This window comes from Salmo salar, chromosome 15 (assembly GCF_965601325.2).
Source record: "Salmo salar chromosome 15, fSalSal1, whole genome shotgun sequence".
NCBI lineage: Eukaryota > Metazoa > Chordata > Actinopteri > Salmoniformes > Salmonidae > Salmo > Salmo salar.
Genome location: NC_138305.1, coordinates 79,703,422 through 79,724,248, shown reverse-complemented (window position 1 = coordinate 79,724,248; position 20,827 = coordinate 79,703,422). Strand labels below are relative to the sequence as shown.

The following is a 20,827-nucleotide window of genomic DNA, read 5'->3' as shown; positions in this document are numbered from 1 at the left end:
GGTGAAATTTCAGTAGCATCTTGAGCCTGCAATAGCACTCTGACCAAAAACATGGACTTACCACCTGCACTGACTCTCTGCACCTTAGCACACACTCACTCACTCACTCACTCACGCACCCCCCCCCCCCCCCCCCCCCCCACATATACATTCATGCTACACACACACATACATCTCAACTGCTGCCACTAGATTCTTATTTATTATTGCTAAATACTGCACAGCTTAAACACTTGACCCCCAATCCCTCTTCCCCAAAACACGTGTAAATATTGTATAATAAATTGTGCCTTCCCGTATTATACTTATGCTAAAATGTTTATTCTATTCTATTGAACCATTTACTTTAGGTTTGTATTCTAATATTTTATTATTTCTTATTGTTGTTGCATAATCAAGAAGGAACCTGCAAGTGAGAATTTATTTGGGCGGTGTACATCTGTATCCTGTACATACATAACTTGAAACTGAACAACTATTGCTCATTCCATAACAAGCTTCCCTATCGTTACTAATTGGTAGAGTAAATTAACGAGCTATTTTGTCAAAACTGTCGATTTCACAAGCTTTAAAAAAAAAAGGAAAAGGTACTATATGAACCGTTAGATTTTTTTTGTGGAACTTGTTCAGAACACTGCAACGGAACAAACAAAATAGGGATTCTGTTCAGAAAATCATTTAGGTTCTAAACCCTGATTGGAAAGTAGTAATTGTGGATTTTGTAAAAATAAAAATAAAATAAAAAACAGTAAATGGTCACATCACACCCGAAACTTGCTTCCATAAGTTTAATATGTTATGTGTGTGTATGGTGCCTGGTTCCTGGTTCCATGGCATGGCAGTTTGTGAGAGTACTAGCAGAGGAGGTTTAGCAGTGATGTTTTTCACATGGTGTACACTCCCAGTCCCAGCCGCCCGCCGCCTGCCCTGCAGCAGATGCAATGATAGCGGTTAGTGCCAGAGGCACACATGGCGCAGGGCTGTCACAGCTAACTAGATTTGCATCTGTGGGTAATATGATGGGTTAGAGACAGACAGACAGACATTGCCAGAGTCCAGAGACAGATGGAGGAGGATGGTTGGGGTGTTATTAGGGGCTGATTGGATCAAGTGACGTGGATAGAAAGATGGATGGAGACGATAAGGATGAGGGGGCACTTTCTAAAGAGCAGGGTAGTTCTCTGCGTCTATGGTCTGATCATCACCTCCAGTTAACTTCCTCTGTACAGGAAGTACATGCCATGTGTGTCATGGTTTGATGAGATAAATGGATGATGTGAGTGCTTGATAAGAGGCTGAGGAGGTTTGTAAATGGATGAGAATGGTTTGGCCAACCACCAGAGAAAATTTTTCATGATACAACAATTGATGGTTTGGAAGAAGCATCTTCTCCTGAGAACCGGAGAGGGGGGGGGGGGGGGGGTCCTATACCTGTAGCCTGGCATACTGGCATGGAGAAGCATAACATGATGGATTGGAAAAGGTTCAATCACAATAACCATTTTGCCTTAAATGGTTTTGCTGCAAGTTCAACTTTAACTGTTAAAAAGAAATTGACCCTGCTGTGACAAAGAGGAATACAGTTTAAATGGAAAGGGAAGTGAATAGTTACACATTTCATTCTGTTAGGTTAGGGTAAGGGTATCTCTCAGACTGATAAACATCACTTCTTCCCTTCATCTCTCTTTCTCTCTCTCTTTCACGCTGACACGTTTCAGTTAAAGACATTCAGTTGTACAACTGACTAGGTATCCCCCCTTACCCTTTCCTTTCCCTTTCATTTTAATACTGCAGCTCATCTGTTTATTTCAACACAGATGAACAATAACATGACAGGTCCTATCTCTCTCACACAGACATAGACACTATTCAATCATAAGAATTACCCCTGTCTAATTTCTCTCTTGTAAATATTTTACACAGACCATATGACTCTGAACATAGCCCTACTATGTTATGGTTTAAGTTGAAAAGAAAAAGCTCTTCATGCCACCAATCACCATTAACCTGCTGTCCCAAGGGCGGGCCTGCGCGTTGCTTGTTGGGTGTCACTCTGGTGATTATGACTTTGAGCATTTTGTAGCTTTTAAACAGCTGTGTAACAGCACTGTAGGCTTGTATGGGAAATATTACAGTAAACGGTCACCCTCAGAGCATAAGGCAAGTATATCCATACAGTATCTTGTAGTAAACTCTTCATAATACATTGACTTAGCACTGCTATGGTGCCATTTTTACACTCTCTCCACCTTGCGTTGCCAGTCCAAATGTAGTGAACAGACATTGTATTCTGACTGATATTTTTTAAATAACACATTTTTAGGTTCTTCCACTATGGGCTGTGTGGGGTCCAATGAGCAGCAGGATCCCAGCAGCAAAGGTGTGGTCAATGATGACTCTCTGAACCAGACTCAGACAGCCCACTACGTCAAAGACCCCACCACAGGGACCAAGGCTGTGAGTGAACACCTGGGGGGGTATTATTATTATTACTGCTAGACTCTCCTCTGTTGCCAAGAACAAGATACTGATCTGTAAGTAGGTTTACTTTGGTGTCTGGGGTGGTCATTACTTCCTGTGTGTTAATTGTAAACCCAGCTATCACATCTAGTTCCTTGGAAGTTGTGGGAACAAATGTTTTTGGTTTCACATTGGTTGTGGGAACAAATGTTTGTACCATGTTTTGTGCTGCTAACATGTTGTGTTGTTGTCATGTTGTGTTTCTACCATGCTGTGTTGTCATGTGTTGACTTGCTTAGTTAAATAAATAAAAATTAAAATTTAAATGGACAAATAAATGCCATACGAAACGTTTTTTAAATGTTCTGAGAACAGAAGTAAACATTTTGCCTGTTCCGGGAACGTTTATATTTAGATCGCATGGAGGTTCTGAGAACATTTTGCTCATGTTCTTTGAAAGTCTTCCTGGGAGGCTTTATTAACGCTCTGAGAATTAAAATTGTGGGTTATTTGGAGGTTTTTGAATGACTTCCTTAAAACGTCTTTTAATAACTCTGATAGCTTATTTGGGGTAAACTTTTTTGACCTCCAAGCGCAGATAAGATGCATGGAAATTACTTGGGCATTCATCATGCAAACACATTTATTTTTATTGTGACATGGCATCAGTGAGATTCAAACCTATAATCTTCTGTTCTCCATCCATGGAATTAATCCACCAGCGTGGAGCTAGCATGCCATATTTTTTTAAGCATACAAAGCTGTTCATTTTGGTCTATTCAAGCAAACCCTATTTCAAAGGGAAAAGCACTCAGTAAGATCAGGTTTGGCCAATTAGTGGGCGCGGCCAATACACCTGAACACACTTAACAAAATAGTGGATACAGAGAGTTTTGTCGATGCTGAGATTGGAATGTATATTTCTTGTGTTTTTTTTATGGAAGTTTTCTTAACGTTCTCAGAACAATTTGATAATATCACTTTAAATAGAACCGTTATGCTGGAGGACTGAAATTCCCACAGAAGAATATTATTAATTTCTGTCAAGTTCCTTAAATGTGCTGAAAATGTTCCAAAACCAAGCAACTATCCTGCACCAATCCCAGACATTTGTGGGAAGGTTATATGCAAAATAACTTTAGGACAACCAGGCTCTCTCTAAGCTCTAAGAAACATCTGGTTCTCAGAACGTTATGTGCTACAGTAGCAGGGATGTGACTCAGGGCTGTTATTTACAATGAGGAAGAAGAAGTAGCACAACAAACAAGCGCAGAAATTTGTTTGTGATCATTGAACAGACATTTAGTGATTGAAATGAAATGTCTCTCCTCTATTTCTGTTTTACTTACATTCCTATTTTCTGTCAGTCTATCTCACTCTTGCTTAGTCTGTCATTGACCACACATCTCCTTCTCTGTCTCACTTACTTTCTCCCAACTATACTTGAACTATAATATACTATGTTCCATACTACATTTCTCATGGTTCTCCTCAAAACTCTAATCTCATATTGTCTTTACAGAACAGAACCATCTCCGTTGCCCCTCCAGTCCCCTCTAATGGTGAGTATAACGCAGAAAAGTTACAGTACTCACATTGCTTACTTGAGTCTGTGATGTAGGAACTATTACTTTATCGCACTGTATTTTGAGCAGCACACTACATACTGTGTGTCTAAAATGGATTACCGTTTGTTGTCATGTAATGAGGCCACATACTGTATGAGAGTGAAAGAAGTGAGCGTGTGTGGGTTGAAATAGACCACACAGGGCCTGATCACACGAGACAGCAGAGATGATCTCTCCACTGCTATAACGGTAAAGCAGTCAGCCATGAAGTGACCCAGGCAAGGCACTGTTGTTGTATTAAGAATGTAAAGTTGCACACGATGTCACCCACAAGTCTTTCTTTGTCATATGTGTGCATGCACACACACACGCACACACGCACACACGCACACACACACACACACACACACACACACACACACACACACACACACACACACACACACACACACACACACACACACACACACACACACACACACACACACACACTCACACACACCCACACACTTATGTTCTCTGCCCCCTCCAGGTACTGAGAGCATTGCCATTGCACTGTATGACTATGAGGGTGTAAATGATGGAGACCTGGACTTTAAGAAGGGAGACAAGCTTAAAATCTTACAGGAGTGAGTGTATCTGACATTTACACACAAACAAGATACATCGTTACCCATACAATCAATCTCACACAAATTATTAATGAACCCACCAGGTACAACCCCAAAGCCGCAAACACTGGCACCCTCATAGATATCATCCTAACCAACGTGCCCTCTAAATACACCTCTGCTGTTTTCAACCAAGATCTCAGCGATCACTGCCTCATTGCCTGCACCCGTAATGGGTCAGCGGTCAAACGACCTCCACTCATCACTGTCAAACGCTCCCTGAAACATTTCAACGAGCAAGCCTTTCTAATCGACCTGGCCCTGGTATCCTGGAAGGATATTGACCTCATCCCGTCAGTAGAGGATGCCTGGTTATTTTTTTTAAATGCCTTCCTCTCCATCTTAAATAAGCATGCCCCTTTCAAGAAATTTAGAACCAGGAACAGATATAGCCCTTGGTTCTCCCCAGACCTGACTGCCCTTAACCAACACAAAAATATCCTGTGGCGTTCTGCATTAGCATCGAACTGCCCCCACGATATGCAACTTTTTAGGGAAGTTAGAAACCAATACACACAGGCAGTTAGAAACGCCAAGGCTTGCTTTTTCAAACAGAAATTCGCTTCGTGCAACTCCAACTCTAAAAAGTTCTGGGACATTGTAAAGTCCATGGAGAATAAGAACACCTCCTCCCAACTGCCCACTGCACTGAGGATAGGAAACTCTGTCACCACCGATAAGCCCACTATAATTGAGAATTTCAATAAGCATTTTTCTACGGCTGGCCATGCTTTCCACCTAACTACCCCTACTGCATTCAACAGCACTGCACCCCCCACAGCTACTCGCCCAAGCCTCCCCCATTTCTCCTTCTCCCAAATCCATTCAGCTGATGTTCTGAAAGAGCTGCAAAATCTGGACCCCTACAAATCAGCTGGGCTTGACAATCTGGACCCTTTCTAAAATTATCTGCCGAAATTATTGCAACCCCTATTACTAGCCTGTTCAACCTCTCTTTCGTGTCGTCTGAGATTCCCATAGATTGGAAAGCAGCTGCTGTCATCCCCCTCTTCAAAGGAGGTGACACTCTTGACCCAAATTGCTACAGACCTATATCCATCCTACCCTGCCTTTCTAAGGTCTTCGAAAGCCAAGTCAACAAACAGATTACCGACCATTTCGAATCCCACCGCACCCTCTCCGCTATGCAATCTGGTTTCAGAGCTGGTCATGGGTGCACCTCAGCCACGCTCAAGGTCCTAAACGACATCGTAACCGCCATCGATAAGAAACAATACTGTGCTGCCGTATTCATTGACCTGGCCAAAGCTTTTGACTGTTAATCACCACATCCTCATCGGCAGACTCAGTAGCCTTGGTTTCTCAAACGATTGCGTCGCCTGGTTCACCAACTACTTCTCTGACAGAGTTCAGTGTGTCAAATCGGAGGGCCTACTGTCTGGACCTCTGGCAGTCTCTATGGGGGTACCACAGGGTTCAATTCTTGGGCCAACTCTTTTCTCTGTATACATAAATGATGTCGCTCTTGCTGCTGGTGAATCTCTGATCCACCTCTACGCAGACGACACCATTCTGTACACTTCTGGCCCTTCTTTGGACACTGTGTTAACAACCCTCCAGACGAGCTTCAATGCCATTCAACTCTCCTTCCGTGGTCTCCAACTGCTCCTAAACACAAGTAAAACTAAATGCATGCTCTTCAACCGATCGCTGCCTGCACCTGCCCGCCTGTCCAGCATCACTTCTCTGGACGGTTCTAACTTAGAATTTGTGGACAACTACAAATACCTAGGTGTCTGGTTAGACTGTAAACTCTCCTTCCAGACTCACATCAATCATCTCCAATCCAAAGTGAAATCTCGAATTGGCTTCCTATTTCGCATCAAAGCATCCTTCACTCATGCTGCCAAACATACCCTCGTAAAACTGACCATCCTACCAATCCTCGACTTCGGCGATGTCATTTACAAAATAGCTTCCAATACCCTACTCAACAAGCTGGATGCAGTCTATCACAGTGCCATCCGTTTTGTCACCAAAGCCCCATATACTACCCACCACTGCGACCTGTACGCTCTCGTTGGCTGGCCTTCGCTTCATAATCGTCGCCAAACACATTGGCTCCAGGTCATCTACAAGACTCTGCTAGGTAAAGTCCCCCCTTATCTCCGCTCACTGGTCACCATAGCAGCACCCACCTGTAGCACGCGCTCCAGCAGGTATATCTCTCTGGTCACCCCTAAAGCCAACTCCTCCTTTGGTCGTCTCTCCTTCCAGTTCTCTGCTGCCAATGACTGGAACGAACTACAAAAATCTCTGAAACTGGAAACACTTATCTCCCTCACTAGCTTTAAGCACCAGCTGTCAGAGCAGCTCACAGATCACTGCACCTGTACATAGCCCATCTATAATTTAGCCCAAACTACTACCTCTTCCCCTACTGTATTTATTTATTTTATTTATTTTGCTCCTTTGCACCATATTATTTATATTTTATCTTTGAACTTTCTTCAAACTATAAATCTACCATTCCAGTGTTTTTCTTGCTATACTTTATTTACTTTGCCACCATGGCATTTTTTTGCCTTTACCTCCCTTATCTCACATCATTTGCTCACATTGTATATAGTCGTATTTTTTTTTCTTCTACTGCATCATTGATTGTATGTTGTTTTACTCCATGTGTAACTCTGTGTTTTTGTATGTTGTCGAACTGCTTTGCTTTATCTTGGCCAGGTCGCAATTGTAAATGAGAACTTGTTCTCAACTTGCCTACCTGGTTAAATAAAGGTGAAATAAATAAATAAATAAAATAAATAAATAAATACAAAGCAGTGTATAGCTTACCTATACCCACATCTCTCTCTCTCTCTCTCTCTCTCTCTCTCTCTCTCTCTCTCTCTCTCTCTCTCTCTCTCTCTAGATCTGGAGAATGGTGGAGAGCACAGTTAATTAGCACAGGCAAGGAAGGCTACATCCCCAGTAACTATGTAGCCATAGACAGACTTGAAACCGAAGAGTAAGTGTTTTATCAGTGCACTGTGTGAAAAGTTTATGAGTAGAGCTGCTCAAAGGAATCAGTGTGAAATAAATCTACCATCATCCAGGTGGTTCTATAAAGGAGTGAGCAGGAAAGATGCAGAGAGGCAGCTGCTAGCATCAGCAAACAAAACGGGATCGTTCATGATCCGTGACAGTGAGACCACCAAGGGTGAGCAAGTTAAAAAGCTCTTATACATACACATATACAAATAAACATTTACACATTTAGCAAGCTAACATCCTCTCTCTGTCCTACTACAGGCAGCTACTCCTTATCCGTAAGGGACAGTGACTCCCAATCAGGAGACACAGTCAAGCATTACAAGATCCGTACACTGGATAACGGTGGCTTCTACATCTCTCCACGCATCACCTTCAACAACCTGCAGGAACTGGTCAGCCACTATAAAAGTGAGTGCCAACAACATGGCCAGACCACCATAACACAGGGATACACCCATCGAGATAGATAGGCCCACAGTGGAGGTGTCATAATGCACATAATACCGAGAAAACCTTGAGGTCAAACAGGGAAATGGTTCCAATCCTTTTTCCACCGTAAATGTTTCTCAAAGGGAATTTTACAAACACTTAAAAATAAGGGCTGTTTGTGTAGGCTTACCCTGGTGTGACGTTTTGATAATGTAAATCTCTCTCAGACAACGTGACTTTTATCAATGTATTCGGCTCTATTTACTCTCAGATTCAAAAATGCTAATTAGCGTCAAAGTAGACATCATGTAAGACTACAAATCCCTGCAAGCTCCTGAACGTCATCTCTAGTTGCCACCTTTGCTAAAAATGTATTATGTAAAAAACTTGCAAAAGACAGTTCACAGAATTGTCAATTTAAATACATTTTGACAATTTATTAATTTCTAAATTTAGCTAACATTAGATAGTTCATCCAGAGATTCTTTCCTTTGCCTCGATTCAGCAGTCTCGTCCAGATCATCATGGCATTTGTAGTCCTTTATGATAGCCACATTAGCAGCTAATTAGCATTTCATTTTGGGGGGTAAATACAGGCCAATATATTGGTAAAAATCACCTTGACCTAGGAAGATTTAGACGGTTATCAAAACTTCACACCAGGGTAAGCCTACATGAAACACAGCCCTTATTTTAAGTGTTTCTAAAATCCACTATGAGAAAAATGAATGATAGAAAAACGATTGGAACCATTTCCTTTTTTGACCGCTAGGTTATATGGGTATTATGACTCATACTGTGGTACTCTATGGCAATGTCCATGCAAAAATAGGTTATATCCAACTAGAGTTCTCTATCTATCTCTATGGATACAACCCAGCAGTCACTGTTACTAAAGCAGATGGTGACAAAGGTAAACAGCCCCCTCTGCTGGCTGCCTGTTCTGAATATGGGCACACAGTCTATATGGCCTCCAGCAGTGTTTACTTTCTATGTGTTTATTTATGTGTGTTATGTACAGTTAAAAAATACATTCAGTTAATGTCCTGTATGATTCAGAGCTTTGTGTGTGGATATCTTACTCTCATTGGATGTGTTTGCTTCCTATAGAGCAGGGAGATGGTCTGTGCCAGGCCTTGACCAGCCCCTGCCTCAGTCCCAAGCCCCAGAAGCCCTGGGAGAAGGATGCCTGGGAGATCCCTCGGGAGTCCCTCAAACTTGATAGGAAGCTCGGGGCTGGCCAGTTCGGAGAGGTCTGGATGGGTGAGTTACTCAAACATTCTGAGAAGGTTATGCTTGGACCATTACTGGAAGATCAGAATAAGTTTATATGTATTCTAAAAACATCTTGCTTTTTGCGAGCTGTGAACTGAGCATGGCTAATGTGGTTGTCTTTGTGTCTTTTGCTGTAGCTACATACAACAAGCACACCAAGGTGGCAGTGAAGACCATGAAGCCTGGCACCATGTCGGTCGAGGCTTTCCTGGACGAGGCAAACCTGATGAAGGCCCTGCAGCACGACAAGCTGGTCCGTCTGAACGCTGTGGTTACCAAAGAGGAACCCATCTACATCATCACAGAGTTCATGGAAAAGGGTATGTACACTACAGTTTGACATTTTGTACACATTTATATTACCGTACAGTACATTTCCTGTCAGTGTATTTCTGTCATTGAATTCTGTTTGTGTGTATGTGTGTGCGTGTTTAGGCAGTTTGCTGGACTTCTTGAAGAGTGATGAGGGCAACCGTGTGCAGCTCCCCAAACTCATTGACTTCTGTGCACAGGTGAGATTCAGCTTCCGTATCTCATAGTTCGTTTTTTTTTCAATCACTGGTGCAATTTTCACAAGTATGTGGTACATTTTCACAACTCTAAACACAAAAAACAAATTCACAAAGTCACTTGGTCACTGCACTAAATCACTCTTTCAATTTGGACAGATATTCAATCTACTGTAACTATCTGCTTTTCAAAATGCAATATTCAATTAACTATAAGATTTTCTTGTCTGCTGTCACATTTGATATTTTTACCTCAAATGTATAATTTTGACATCAATTTATGTTGGAAGGTAAAAACCAAATAATTTATGGATGTGGCTGTAAAAACATAATCATTCTTTATCAGTGCTACAATAAGACAAAGTGGAAAGAGTCCCTCTGTGTGCTACCATTTGGAATTATAGTGAAGTGTACAATGTACTGCTGAAATACCTGGGTTGTATACAGGATTGGGGAGTAACATATGACATTTAATCTGTTACATGTAACAGATTACAAAAAACTAACTGTAATCCGTTACATTACCAGCAAAACATTTTTTTAACCAGCTTAAAGATACTTTTGAAAAACGAGTTGATTACTTCTAGGATTACTTTTAAATTCAGAAAATATGTTTGCGTAATTAAAATACTTTATGACAACTTTCTGTTTTCTCAATGACATTCAAATCAGCATCGGAAAAGGAACAAGTTTTAAGTTTGTTCCGCCTGATAGTCTGACCACAAGTCAGAGAACACTATGATGACACACCAAATGCGTTTGATGGATTGCAGGAAAAGCACAGGAATAGGTTATTATTAGTCAAATTACAGTCCAATTTATTATTCCATTTTTTTTTCAGGAACTGTCCGGCTTTCAACTTACTCTTGAAAGTTGTTGTAGTACAATGTGCAATTTCGAAATTGGATAGTGAATCATCAGTTTTCCTCTGGTAATGTCAGTCATTGCAGACCTTAGAGAGCTATTTATAACTTGTCAGAAATGTCCAGATCAACTAGCCCATGTCAGCTAATGTTTTTTAGCCGATAGATTTTGTAGTAATGTCCGAGTCACTCAAATATCACATGAATACACATTAGACATGGCAAAATGTATAGACTTGCAAGAAAATTTGCAATAAAACTGCAACATTCTCTCTGTGCCCCATGGCAAAGTGTAGAATTGCAGGAAACAAGCTTTAAACCTGATAAATGTTCTCTCGGCCAACAAGAACGGTGTGAACAGTGTGGCATGCGCGCGAGCAGGGGTGGTGTGGCGGAGCGGGTTATTCCCCAATATAGATATCAGTTAGGCCTATTATTGATATTTACATATCAATTACATGAATCACACTGCTGCTATCTCAATTATTCGCGCCTTACGGATTGTGCTTGTTGTGGATTGCCTTTCACAAATGTGTAGGTGTATTTAACCCCAATAATGGTCGAATTGAAGAAGTGTAGGCTAAACTGCCTATCAATCATTGTTTATGCAACCTGTGGACAGGCTGTGTAAAATGTGCTTTTGCCACAGCTGCATAGTAGTGCGGATCCCTGCCTATGGAATAAAAGTGGTACTGTTTTGTGACGATAAAAAAACAGGTCACACTTTATTTGGATAATCCAGATTTTTCATCTGTAGAGGCTCTGCAGATGGTCATACTATCAACAAACTGTAGATAAGCAACTGCTTGCTAATGTTACAGTTAAAGCCAATTTATGGTCATTCTGGCATCTGCATTGGCCTTACAGCATTTACTGCGATGCGGCCTCTGCAGAAGTCAGGGCATTCATACTTCTTGCTCTTCGCAAAGCAGAGGAGAGCTGTCGTCAAGGAAATTAGTTTGTGTGTATACAGGATGCACCGCCCTCACCTACCGTCAACCAAGGGTTAAAGGGATACTTTGGGATTTTGGCAATGAGGCCCTTTATCTACTTCCCCAGAGTCAGATGAAATTGTGGATACCATTTTTATGTGTCTGTGTCCACTATGAAGGAAGTTAGAGGTAGCATGCTAGTAGATACCCATAGACATTGACACGTAGAAAAGGGGATCTTGGTGCAGAAATGGCATACAACACCGTGCTACGTTTTTACAGTAGCCAACTGCTTTACATTACCCTATTTGTGATGATGTGTCCTATGTATTTACTGTATAAGGATAATGGAGCTGTAAGACTGACATGTTTCTCAACATGCTCACAACCTGGCATTGGATACTAATTATTTACTAAATGTTCCTATCTACTATTCTTTCTATTCAGCACTTCAAAAACGTGTATATTGTATTTTGTGCTTTGGATTAAATGGTAGTTAAAATAACTAAATGGTGAGCCTATCATTATCTGATGTATTGGTGACTAAACAAAATTTCACAGAATTTTTTTTTCTTCATGAATGACTCAGGGGGGGAAAATTTGTGAAACCCCAAAGAATGCACAATCAAAAGTTTTGAACATAATATAGGGGGCTTATCCGTGTACTTAAGAGTTTAGAAAATATACCACGTCTGAAAAATGCACCAAAGTGATTGCTAAAAACTGTAACAATATATTCCACTCATTATCTGAATTTCATTGATATACTGTAAGTTGATGAATTTTGTCAAGCTGAGAGAGAAAGGTTATACTGTATTAGTTGCCAAGTCACGTAGAAAAGGTGATCTTGAACAGCAATGCTGCATGGGGTAGAAATGGCCTACACACACCGTGCTACACCAATACGTTTTTACTGTAGCCTACTGCTTTACAATACCCCCAGAATTCCCCTATTTCTGCTCATTTGTTCTACTTATGTACTGTATAAGCATAATGAAACTGTAAGATTGACATATTTCTCACATCCTACCATTAGATACAAAAAGATGGTTGAAAAAAACAAATAGTTAAAGTAATAGCTGAATACTGTATGGAAAAGTATATTTACCATCCACTATTCCTTCAACTCAACACTTCAAAAACAACAGTTTGAAAAATGTGTCTTGAATCTTTTGCTATTGGATGTATTGGTGACTAAACAAAATGTTATCATGGTATTTCACGTAAAACAAAAATGTGTTCAACACAAATGGATGCACAATCAAAGGTTCTGAACATAAAACAGCATTATAAGTGTTATCAGTTTAGAGTTTTGTACTTCAGAGTTTTGAAAATACACCACTTACATCTGAAAAATGCACCAAATCGATTGAAAAAAAATGTAAACTGTCAGTTCGGGTTTTGTTGAATTGTATGGTTTTATATTCTTCAAGTCTTCTACAGTGGTTCTTTTGCAGAAGGGAACAGGGGATACAAAACAGTGGGACTAATGCCATAACAAAACAAAGGGAGAATGCTTTGGTCTCGTTATGTCCATTAACCTACATCATCAAGCCACTCATTTGTGGTCTAGTGCCGATCCTGCCTTTGTTCTGTGGCCCATGTTTCTCATATTGTGGGCAGCATTTCAATATTCAAATCTGTCTTTAGCTTGACAGAAGAAGGTGTGTGGCAGCACATGTTTGTAAATCTAATTCTTTATGCCAATGTTTGCTGTTGAACAATTGTTTGCTTTAAATATTTGAAGAATATGTTTTACTATGATTATTGACACATTGCATTACAAGGAATAGATAGACACAGTTCAAGATATCAGTTTGAACCTGATCATACAGTATTTGCATTTTTACACCTGTTGCTGCAGATATACAGAGGCAATATAGGGGGCATAAAAAATAAAAAGAAGACCTTAGAGAAAAGTCAAACTTATTAACGTATGCTTATCTGAGATTAGGTATGTTTATGCCATCTGTTGTATGTAGATTGTAGAGTAAAGTGAGGTGAGAAGTTTGAAAAATTAGGAAGATATCGAAATGGAATGGAGAGAGAGAGAGAATGACTGAAAGAGAAGGGGAACAGGAAGACATTGTTGGATCGGTCTGTTCAGATTTAAATCTACCATGACAGATTTGGTTATGTTTGTTATATTATTAAACTGAGATTGGTACACAGATTAGGTTTATCAAGTTCTATAGCAGCATATGTCAGTCAATGTGTGTCTATATACGTGCGCGTGTGAGTGGTGAAAAATAAAGCCTGCTGGTAGTTGTAATTTTAAAGGGAACCCAGATGTTCCCAGTATGTTGGGAAGGAAATATTGTCCCAGTTGAGTAGATATTGGAGTATTCAGTGCTTGAAAATAACAGAATTTGCTAATTGAAAGTCAATTATCTTTATTGTTATTGTTGTTTTCATGACTGCTTATTTTATCATCCTATAGGTGATCCTAAGGGGTAGGCAAAATCCTGTCTCATAAGGGGAGGCTACTTACTTTACAGCTTGAGATCAAAAAATTACATTTGAAAACAGCAGATACAGTGCATTTGGAAAGTATTCAGACCCTCGACTTTTTCCACATTTTGTTACGTTACAGCCTTATTCTAAAATGGATTTTTTTTTTAAATCCCTTCATCAATCTACGCACAATAACCCACAATGACAAAGCAAACAGTTCTAACTTTAATTTTTTTAATCAAAAATAATAATTATAAAAAATACACATTTACATAAGTATTCAGACCCTTTACTCAGTACTTTGTTGAAGCACCTTTGGCAGTGATTACAACATCGAGTCTTCTTGGGTTTGAAGCTACAAGCATGGCACACCTGTATTTGGGGAGTTTCTCCCATTCTCCTTGCAGATCCTATCAAGCTCTGTCAGGTTGGATGGGGAGTGTTGCTGCACAGCTATTTTCAGGTCTCTCCATTGATGTTAGATCGGATTCAAGTCCGGGCTCCGGCTGGGCCAATCAAGGACATTCAGAGACTTGTCCCGAATCCACTCACTTGGCTGTGTGCTTAGGGTCGTTGTCCTGTGGGAAGGTAAACCTTCGCTCCAGTCTGAGGTCCTGAGCGCACCTGAGCAGGTTTTCATTAAGGATCTGTCTGTACTTTGCTCCATTCATCTTTCCCTCGATCCTGACTAGTCTCCCAGTCCCTGCCGCTGAAAAACATCCCGACAGCATGATGCTGCCACCACCATGCATCACCGTAGGGATGGTGCCAGGTTTCCTCCAGACGTGACGCTTGGCATTCAGGCCAAAGAGTTCAATCTTGGTTTCATCAGATCAGAGAATCTTGTTTCTCATTGTCTGAGAGTTCTTTAGGTGCCTTTTGGCAAACTCCAACTGGTCAGTCATGTGCATTTTACTGAGGAGTGTCTTCCATTTGGCCACTCTACAATAAAAGCCTGAATGGTAGAGTGCTGCAGACATGGTTGTCCTTCTGTAAAGTTCTCCCATCTCCACAGAGGAACTGCTCTGTCAGAGTGACCATCGGATTCTTGGTCACCTCCCTGACCAAGGCCCTTCTCCCCCGATTGCTCAATTTGGCCGGGCGGCCAGCTCTAGGAAGAGTCTTGGTGGTTCCAAACTTCTTCCATTTAAGAATGACGATCCTGCAGAAATGTTTGGGTACCCTTCCCCAGATCTGTGCCTCGACACAATTCTGTCTGGGAGCTCTACGGACAATGTCTTCGAACTCGTGGCTTGGTTTTTGCTCAGACTTGATCTGACATGCATTGTCAACTGTGGGACCTTATATAGACAGATGTGTGCCTTTCCAAATCATGTCCAATCAATTCAATTTACCACAGGTGGACTCCAAGTTGTAGAAACATCTCATTGATGACCGATGGAAACAGGATGCATCTGAGCTCAATTTTGAGACTCATAGCAAAGGGTCTGACTACTTATGTAAATAAGGTATTTCTTTTATTTGTAAAAATTTGCCGAAATTTAGAAAAACCTGTTTTCTCGCTTTAGCATTATGTGGTATTGTGTGTAGATTGGTGAGGAACAGTTTTTATTTCATCCATTTTAGAATAAGCCTGTAACATAACAAAATGTGGAAAAGGGGAAGGGGTCTGAATACTTTCATTGTGATCCTTTGCCAAGTGAACAAACACAGAAGTATGTTTCGAGTGCCCCCTTTTCTATTGTCTTCTGACATCTAACCATGTCTTTGTCCATAGATTGCAGAAGGAATGGCCTACATCGAGCAGAGGAACTATATTCACAGAGACCTGCGAGCCGCCAACATCCTGGTCTCGAAGGCTCTGGTGTGCAAGATTGCTGACTTTGGCCTCGCCCGAATCATCGAGGACAATGAGTACACAGCCAGAGAAGGTAAGCATTATCCCCTTGGGAACATATCTGTGCCATATAATGGGTAATTAATAACTGTAGCATAACAGCTGATTTAGCAAATATTAGGTCAGTCGTGGTAGAGAAAGGGAGCTTTTAGATGTGGGTGTGGTTTGGAATTCGAAATTGAGAGAGGGAAGTCAGGGAACAATGAAGAGTGATATATATATATCATTGCGTCAGAGTGAGTTCTGTGGGACTGAATAAAGACAAGCTGTATTATTTATCAGTGACAGCAGGGTGCAGCAGAAGGTAGAGTAAGAAAGCCTACTCTTGTTCCCTAAAAGGAGCAAAGTTCCCCATCAAATGGACGGCCCCAGAGGCAATCAACTTTGGCTCCTTCACCATCAAATCAGATGTCTGGTCCTTTGGCATCCTACTGACCGAGATCATCAGCTATGGACGCACACCATATCCAGGTCAGGACCTGAATGATAACATGTACTCTACTGTACCTGTACTGTATATTAATTGAATGATGAATTAAATTAATCCTTGTCCCCCTGTAATGATGTGTTTCTGTGCTGGCTCTATCATCTAGGTATGACAAACCCAGAAGTGATTCGCTCTCTGGAGAGCGGCTACCGCATGCAGCGCACCGACACCTGTCCGCAGGAGCTCTATGACATCATGTTGGAGTGCTGGAAGAACAAGCCCGAGGACCGGCCCACCTTTGAGTATCTGCAGAGTGTCCTGGAGGATTTCTACACCGCAACAGAGAGCCAGTACCAGCAACAGCCATGAGCCAGAATGATTCAGGCAGATACATAACCTACTCTCTCATACTCTCATACAAATGTACATGTGTACAGGCAAACCTACAGAGAAAAAAGGGGATCTGAACATGTTTCAGATGGTTCCTTATGAAATATGGCATTTACTGTAACTTAACTCAAATTTATTACAGTGATTCATGAAATGGCTGAGTGTAAGGCGTTTTCAACATTTTTATTTATTTATATTTCATTTACATATCTTGTTGGGTGACTTTCCCTTCCCTTCCCCTTTGTAGTTAGCTCTGCCAGTCCTGTTTGTTTGTTGTATGGATTAACTGTGCTCTAACTATGTACACGCCCAGAAAGTGCACAAAATGGGAAATAAAAAAAGATTTGTACATTTCCCATGTATATGCCCAGGGCATACAGTATATTGGAAAATGTTATTTTCATTCTGGCATATACCATTGAATCACTATAATTCACTGAACAAGCACTGGAGTACAACAGTATAATCTTTTAATTTACAAAAAATGTTTTGTCTATTTGGTAAGGTGACTAATTTATTCTAGCCAAGAGTACCTGTCCATTCTCTATACTGAATGCACAATATATACACAAAAGTATGTGGACACCCCTTCAAATGAGTGTATTTGGCTAGCCACACCCGTTGCTTACAGGTGTATAAATCGAGCACACAGTCATGCAATCTCTATAGACAGACATTGGCAGTAAAATGGCCTTACTGAAGAGCTCAGTGAATTTCAACTTGGCACCATCATAGTCAGTTGGTCAAATTTCTGCCCTGCTAGATCTGCCCCAGTCAACTGTAACTACTGTTATTGTGAAGTGGAAACGTCTAGGAGCAACAACGGCTCAGCCGCAAAGTGGTAGGCCACACAAGCTCACAGAACAGGACCGGTTGGTGCTGAAGCACATAGCCTGTAAAAATCTTCTGTTCTCTGTTGCAAAATGTAGTTCTGTCCTTGAGCTGTTTTTGTCTATTAATCTTCTGTATTACGTCATGTTTCATGTTCTGTGTGGACCCCAGAAAGAGTAGCTGCGGCTTTCACAACAGCTAATAAGGATCTTAATAAAATACCAAATACTCACTACCGAGTCCCAAACTGCCTCTGGAAGCAATGTCAGCACAGTAACTGTTCGTCTGGAGCTTCATGAAATGGGTTTCCATGGCTGAGCATAGTGCCAACTGTAAAGTTTGGTGGAGGAAGAATATTGGTTTGGGGCTGTTTTTCATGGTTCGGGCTAAGCCCCTTAGTTCCAGTGGAGGGAAATCATAATGCTACAGCATAGAATGACATTCTGGATGATTCTGTGCTTCCAGCTTTGTGGCAACAGTTTGGGGAAGGCCCTTTCCTGTTTCAGCATGACAATACCTCCCCGTGCACAAAGCGAGGTCCATACAGAAATGGTGTGTTGAGATCGGTGTGGAAGAACTTGACTGGCCTGCACAGAGCCCTGACCTCAACCCCATCGAACACCTTTGGCTGACCTCAACCCCACCTCACTAATGCTCTTGTAGCTGAATGGAAGCAAGTCCCCTCAGCTATGTTCTAACATCTAGTGGAAAGCCTTCCCAGAAGAGTGGAGGCTGTTATAGCAGCACAGGGGGGACCAACTCCATATTAATGCCCATGAGTTTGGGACGAGATGTTCGACAAGCAGGTGTCAACATATTTTGGGTCATGTAGAGTATATACGGTGCCTTCGGAAAGTATTCAGACCCCTTGAATTTTTCCACATTTTGTTACATTACAGCCTTATTCTAAAATGTATTAAATAAATACAAAAATCCTCAGCAATCTACTCACAATACCCCATAATGACAAAGCGAAAAAAGGTCTTTAGAAAACAAAAATACATTACATACATAAGTATTAAGAACCTTTGCTATGAGACTCGAAATTGAGCTCAGGTGCGTCCTGTTTCCATTGATCATCCTTGAGATGTTTCTACAACTTGATTGGAGTCCGCCTGAGGTAAATTCAATTGATTGGACATGATTTGGAAAGGCACACACACCTTTCTATATAAGGTCCCACAGTTGACAGTGCATGTCAGATCAAAAACCAAGCCATGAGGTTAAAGGAATTGTCCGTAGCGCTCCGAGACAGGATTGTGTCGAGGCACAGAACTGGGGATGGGTACAAAAGATGTTCTTCGGCATTGAAAGTCCCCAAGAACACAATGGCCTCCATTCTTAAATGGAAGAAGTTTGGAACCACCAAGACTCTTCCTAGAGCTGGAAGCCCGGCCAAATTGAGCAATCGGGGGAGAAGGGCCTTTGTCAGGGAGGTGGCCAAGAACCCGATGATCACTCTGACAGAGCTCTAGCGTTCCTCTGTGGAGATGGGAGAACCTTCCAGAAGGACACCCATCTCTGCAGCACTCCACCAATCAGGCCTTTATTGTAGAGAAGCCAGACTGAAGCCACTCCTCAGTAAAAGGAACATGACAGCCCACTCTGAGTTTGCCAAAAGTCACCGAAAGACTCTCAAACCATGAGAAACAAGATTATCTGGTCTGATGAAACCAAGATATAACTCCTTGGCCTGAATGACAAGTGTCACGTCTGGAGGAAACCTGGCACCATCCCTACGGTGAAGCATGGTTGTGGCAGCATCATGCTGTGGGTATGATCTTCAGTGGCAGGGACTGGGAGATTAGTTAGGATCGAGGCAAAGATGAACAGAGCAAAGTACAGAGAGATACTTGATGAAAACCTGCACAGAACGCTCAGGACCTCAGACTGGGGCGAAGGTTCATCTTCCAACAGGACAACGACCCTAAGCACACAGCCAAGACAATGCAGGAGTGGCTTCAGGACAAGTCTCTGAATGTCCTTGAGTGGCCCAGCCAGAGCCCGGACTTGAACCCGATCGAACATCTCTGGAGAGACCTAAAAATAGCTGTGCAGCAATGCTCCCCATCCAACCTGACAGAGCTTGAGAGGATCTGCAGAGAAGAATTGGAGAAACTCCCCAAATACAGGTGTTCCAAGTTTGTAGCGTCATACCCAAGAAGACTCGATGCTGTCATCGCTGCCAAAGGTGCTTCAACAAAGTACTGAGTAAAGGGTCTGAATACTTATGTAAATGTGATTTCAGTTTTTTTGTATTTTTAAATTAGCAAAAATGTCAAAACCTGTTTTTACTTTGTCATTATGGGGTACATTTTAGAGTAAGGCTATAACATTACAAAATGTAGAAAAAGTCAATGGGTGAGAACTTTCCGAAGGCACTGTAGGCTACACAAGGGAATGTGAGATATTGTGAGGAACAATGTGACATTTTTAGAAAACGCGATTTTGTTGCTTGCTTTGTTTTTTAACGCTTTTATGTAGGCCACTGTTATCATTTGTCTAACGTGGCTGAATCATTTGTGCATTGAGGTAGATGCCATAACAATTGACTGCACAGACATTAAATGTTGGATAGGGGATGTTTTCATATGAACAATGATTTTTATTTACAAAATGCTTTTTGATATTTTGTTATAGATGCTTGTAAGTGCAATAAATAAAATGAGTTAAAGCCAGACTCAGTCCTAAATAATAATACAAAAAATCTTGTTTAATATATCTTAAAATGGATATATGAAAGCTTCATTTTCCATTTGTGTCTCCAAGTTTTTACGAGTTATACGTACAGCAGCTACATTTACAAATTGCAGATCAGATTTCTCCAGGTAATTATGACGTATGATATTGATAATTCTTCTCGCACACTTTGTAGGCCTACAGTCTATTACTCTGATCCATCCACAACTACAGCAACACAACAGCATTACGAATAGGCCTATCTACAGGCCAAAATAAAGGAAACACCAACATCAAGTGTCTTAAAAAGGGCATTGGGCCACCAAGAGCCAGAACAACTTCAATGCACCTTGGCATAGATTATACAAGTCTCTGGAACTCTATTGGAGGGATGCGACCAGTCTTCCACAAGAAATTCCAGCATTTGATGGTGGTGGAAAACACTGTCTCAGGTGCCTCTCCTGAATCTCCCATA

At 41.3% G+C, this 20,827-nt stretch overlaps 1 protein-coding gene across 3 annotated transcripts in view; it reads left to right on the top strand.

Moving 5' to 3' along the window:
* The window catches only part of LOC106572127 (tyrosine-protein kinase HCK), a 29,516-nt gene extending 9,163 nt beyond the window's left edge, over positions 1-20,353 (top strand). For all 3 annotated transcript variants that reach the window (XM_045696059.2, XM_014145986.3, XM_014145987.3), the window contains exons 2-13: positions 2,324-2,457; positions 3,983-4,022; positions 4,561-4,657; positions 7,584-7,679; positions 7,768-7,871; positions 7,964-8,113; positions 9,245-9,397; positions 9,547-9,729; positions 9,845-9,921; positions 15,906-16,059; positions 16,365-16,496; positions 16,619-20,353. In XM_045696059.2, the coding sequence (XP_045552015.1) occupies positions 2,335-2,457; positions 3,983-4,022; positions 4,561-4,657; positions 7,584-7,679; positions 7,768-7,871; positions 7,964-8,113; positions 9,245-9,397; positions 9,547-9,729; positions 9,845-9,921; positions 15,906-16,059; positions 16,365-16,496; positions 16,619-16,821 (1,512 nt within the window). In that variant the 5' untranslated portion in view covers positions 2,324-2,334 and the 3' untranslated portion in view covers positions 16,822-20,353. The remainder of the gene's footprint in view (positions 1-2,323; positions 2,458-3,982; positions 4,023-4,560; positions 4,658-7,583; positions 7,680-7,767; positions 7,872-7,963; positions 8,114-9,244; positions 9,398-9,546; positions 9,730-9,844; positions 9,922-15,905; positions 16,060-16,364; positions 16,497-16,618) is intronic.
* The last annotated feature ends 474 nt before the right edge of the window (positions 20,354-20,827 follow it).